Here is a 4,342-nt window from a genome sequence, read left to right as displayed (position 1 = left end):
CTGCCCTGTATCTTGGTCTCTCATTGGCTGTAGGTCATCGCCGATGTGTTTTTCAGTCAGAACTCATTGCACACAGCGTGAATGTGAATCGCCGACGTGTCGGGCATTTGTCTGTGATTTCGCAAAACCTGTCGGCGAGTGAAAAATCGGGCTAAAATCGTGCAGTGTGAACTCGGCATAAGCAAGACATGCAAAATATGCAGAGCGGGCGCAAGGACTGATTGGGAAGCGCTGGGCTACATCATGTTTCATTCACCGGTGAGAGAACTTTAAAAGTACTACAATACCAGGAAGGAAGATCGGGTTGTTGATGTTTGTCTGCCATTCTCGCTCTGTCTGCACTCTGCACAGCATGCGTGAACTCGCTGATGACGTATCTTGTCTGCGCGAACTGGGTGTGCAGAGGTATGCTAATACATACGTTGACAGGCAGGTAGGAAAGCCAATTAAAACGCTCGGACCGAGCGTTTTGATTGGGCGAACATTTCTTGGTCCTAGGCCTTCCACAGAATATATAAATACAGATAAATACATTTAGACCACTCAACTTAATGATTGCTATGTGATGTGAAAAGACTTTCAACCAGCATAACAAAAAATGTTTCTGAAGACAATCACCTATTGCACCTTTAATCTGTCTCTGTAGGGGTTATGCTCCTGGTTGACTTCCCACCATAGCCAAAGAGCCTAAACTTTTCCCATTAAAGTAGATTGCTTTACAATAATGGCTGTGTTTGGGTAACACTAGTTCATATAACAAAATATTTGCAATTTCATGTGGTGCCTTTTGAAAGAAATTACACACTATATATTCCACTAGTTTAGGATCATCTCATTTTGTTTTTTCATACATCTCAGTAGCTGAGAGCTCTTGTCTGTGTGTCTTAGAAAGTGCCACTGCCCTCATGGAAGACAAGAGGAAGAAAAGGAGTCCCAAAGTGTCCCTTCCCCAGCCCCCTCCTCCACCAATCAACCCTCGAAAGCTCACCGTTCTCCCAGCGAGTAAAAGCGCCACATTCTCATTGGGTTTACCCCAGCCCCCCTCCCCAAAACCCAGGGGCAAGTACAAGAGATCGGTGGGGGCAATGGGTCCGTCTAAAGAAGCTCTCGCTGTTCCTGTGGTTCCCCCCAAAAACACAAGGTGTGTGTGTGTGTGTTCTTCAAATGACATATCATAGATGCTAATTTGTTTTTGAGTTAGTAATTGATATTTCCAAATTGTGCCACATAAAACTGTCTAACAGTGATTCTGTTTCCATTTGTAGGCCTCACGGAGAGAAACCCAGAGCTCCTCAGCCTGCCGGACCCAGCCGCGTATCCCAGTCCTCCTCACCACTCCAGCACTCATTCCTCACCGGCGTCTCTGATGTGAGAGAGATGGAGGGAGGACTGCTCAACCTGCTCAACGACTTTCACTCTGGAAAACTACAGGCTTTCGGTATATACTAGGGTTTTATTCAGAAGCCTTAGTAGTTTGAGCTGTCATTAGAATTGTTTTGCAGTCTTAACGTTGAGGTTATCAGGTCCATTTTTAAGGAATGCAGAGGTGTGTAAGGGTGGCACCTTGACTATACCTAATTCATCAGTGAGTTGATTTAGATTTCAGAAGTCTAGGAAGGTACTTTCTCAGTTTCCACTGTGTGTTTGCAGGTAAGGTGTGCTCCTTTGAGCAACTAGAGCATGTGAGAGAGATGCAGGAACATCTGGCCCGGCTGCATTTCAGTCTGGATAGTCATGTGGAGGAGCTGTCTGAAGACCAGAGAAAAAATGCTTCGGACCGTAATCTAGAACACTTGCTTTCTAATGTAAGATATTATTTAATCTTCTTTAATAATGCATCTCTTGTTGGGTTGCACAATTAATCTAAATAAAACTAAATTGTGATATGGCTTAGTGTATCATCAAATCGCAAAGGCTGCAATATCATTTTTTTTTTGTCAATTTGATATGTAATCACTGCATTTTTGACCAAACTGTGCAGCCCTATAAACAACCAAACCTGGAAGTTAAAAAAAAAAAATCCTATTTTAATCGCAATTTTAATTACATTTTTATTCCAAATCGTGCAGCCCTAATCTTGTGAGTATTCATACTGAACCTTAAACCACAGACATTCATTTTCCCACAAGTTTATATTTGATCATTACAGTAGACACACACATTAGTAGAGTCTGGATCTAATGGATATGAAACACCAGTCTACTTGTTCTCTCTCCACTATTCAAGCACTCTGACTCTCTCACACACAGATACTAAAGGACTGGACACAATAATACCCTGTATCTGAATACAGGCCTGTGGCTGAATCTTGTATTATCATCCAAATCCAAGTGTCGCTGTCTGACTGTATTCTTTCATCAGTCTGTGAAGGGCTAGACAGTTGCTATTGATAGTGTTTCCCTTCTAGCTGTCAGCTCGGTGGTATGTGGTAGAAAGCCCAGCAGATTATAGTGTGTGTGTGTGTGTGTGTGTGTGTGTGTGTGTGTTGTGGTAGAAAGCCCAGCAGATTATAGTGTGTGTGTGTGTGTGTGTGTGTGTGTGTGTGTGTGTGTGAATTTCATTATGGGTGGTTCACTTAGTATAACAGTGTATATTTGAATCTTAAGCAAGGTAATGTTTTACCCCACATTTTCATAAAGCTTATGTTAGGACTATTAAGACTTTTGCATTGTGACAGTATTTTTAGGACAACAAAGCATACCCCCTCACCATACTCCATAATGCATCTCAGTGTCTTATTTTTAAAATTTTCCATTATTCATGTTATTGATTATTGATTCTCATTACTGTACTACAGTATTTTTTAATCAGCTTTAATTAAAGGCAGCACTGCAGATACTACCATGATCTTTCATGATCAAAATGTAAATAATACATATTTATTTCTAACAATATTAATGTTATATTAATACAATATTTATTTAGATATTATTGTACTACAGTTATTAAAAATGGGATTCAAAAATGATCTTAATATTAAATTAATTCCTTTTTTGGGGTAAAATCATGTGACTTGGACATGTTCATGAAATTCACCCATTTATTATAAAATTAGAGTCCAGGAATTCACAGAAGCTAGGTGATAGACAAATAGTGTTAATAACACATATAAAACAAAAATAAACAATTTAGGATATATTAAATTAGTATACTGTTAGGGGATGGTGTAAGGAAAAGCATTTCTGCAGTGCAGTTTGTAATTTTTGAAAATGGACAGCCTGTACAACACAAGTCATCTCAGTTTTTGTTAACATACAGGCTGAATTCCAGAAGAACCCATTGTTTGAAGTCTGTTGCTTCAGTATACTGATTCTGTCAGCTCAGCAGTTATAGATTGGTCTTTTTAAAGCATCAGCGATTATATTGATTTTTTTGAATGCATCTCTGTTTTTTCTCCTCTTAGCTGGAAGAATTGAGCAGCTCAATGTATCCTTCCATATTATGGATTGCATGTGTTAAAATATGCCATTTTACTTTACCTTTGACATTAACCCCCAAAGTGTTTGGAGTCATTAAGATGTTAACAAAAAAAGAATGATTAAGTCCCATTTTATGCTAATAAAATACAATGTTTATTGACTTTAACAAATCTTTCAGCTTAATCAACTCTGGTCAAGTTAATGTTTTGTGAAAATGTTACATGGTGTTTTCCCAGGATTTCTGTTTATCCAGAAAGGGTTTGTGTTACACTGAAAGCTCTCACCGCTCTCAGCTAAGCATTTAGTTTTAGTTTCAGTACAACCAGGGATTGTGTTTCTCAAAACATCTTAGCTGAGATTATTCTAAGATCAGTTGTGTCCTAATGGAAGCCTAATGGATAAATCCAGTATATGTGCAGGAAGAAAGTTGAAGTCAGCATTTTTATGTGTAATAGGAGCTCCAGAGCTTGTACATTAGATGTACATTAGCAGTGCATATCTCCTTAATGCGGTTTATCTAGACAGAAACTCCACCTGGCAGAAAATCAAGACTTACCCAAGACCTCCAGCACCTGAAGTGGGAAACCAAACCCAGCTGACCATCAAATCACTGTGCCGACCAAAGCCCAAGATGCCATGGCTACAACTCAACTGCAAGTTAATGAAGCACCATCATCGTGATCTGTGTCTAATGCAATGCTAAGTGACGGCAGCAGCATCAAAGCACATTCTCCATGTGAACGAAATTCAACTGCAAAAATGGCACTTCTTGTTTTTCAAATGTTTTGATCTTAGCATTTAAAGGGGTGGTTCACTGTTTTTTTTTTCTAGGCCTGATTGTGTTTATGGGGTGCAGTCTAGCATGTGTTAATGCTTCGTTGTAAAAAAAAAAAACATATTTTTTTTCATATAATTTACCTTTA

The 4,342-nt window shown here is 39.1% G+C and overlaps 1 protein-coding gene across 1 annotated transcript in view; it reads left to right on the top strand.

The window, feature by feature from the left end:
* The window catches only part of LOC107654929 (coiled-coil domain-containing protein 28B-like), a 12,784-nt gene extending 8,675 nt beyond the window's left edge, over positions 1–4,109 (top strand). Inside the window, exons 2-6 of the mRNA XM_016442255.1 lie at positions 889–1,141; positions 1,266–1,438; positions 1,651–1,805; positions 3,404–3,426; positions 3,941–4,109. Coding sequence (XP_016297741.1) covers positions 906–1,141; positions 1,266–1,438; positions 1,651–1,805; positions 3,404–3,426; positions 3,941–3,995 — 642 coding nt within the window. The 5' untranslated portion in view covers positions 889–905 and the 3' untranslated portion in view covers positions 3,996–4,109. The remainder of the gene's footprint in view (positions 1–888; positions 1,142–1,265; positions 1,439–1,650; positions 1,806–3,403; positions 3,427–3,940) is intronic.
* The last annotated feature ends 233 nt before the right edge of the window (positions 4,110–4,342 follow it).

The sequence above is a fragment of the Sinocyclocheilus anshuiensis genome, unplaced genomic scaffold, assembly GCF_001515605.1.
Source record: "Sinocyclocheilus anshuiensis isolate Anshui unplaced genomic scaffold, SAMN03320099.WGS_v1.1 scaffold487, whole genome shotgun sequence".
In the NCBI taxonomy this organism is placed as follows: Eukaryota; Metazoa; Chordata; class Actinopteri; order Cypriniformes; family Cyprinidae; genus Sinocyclocheilus; species Sinocyclocheilus anshuiensis.
This window is presented reverse-complemented; position numbering and strand designations above follow the sequence as displayed.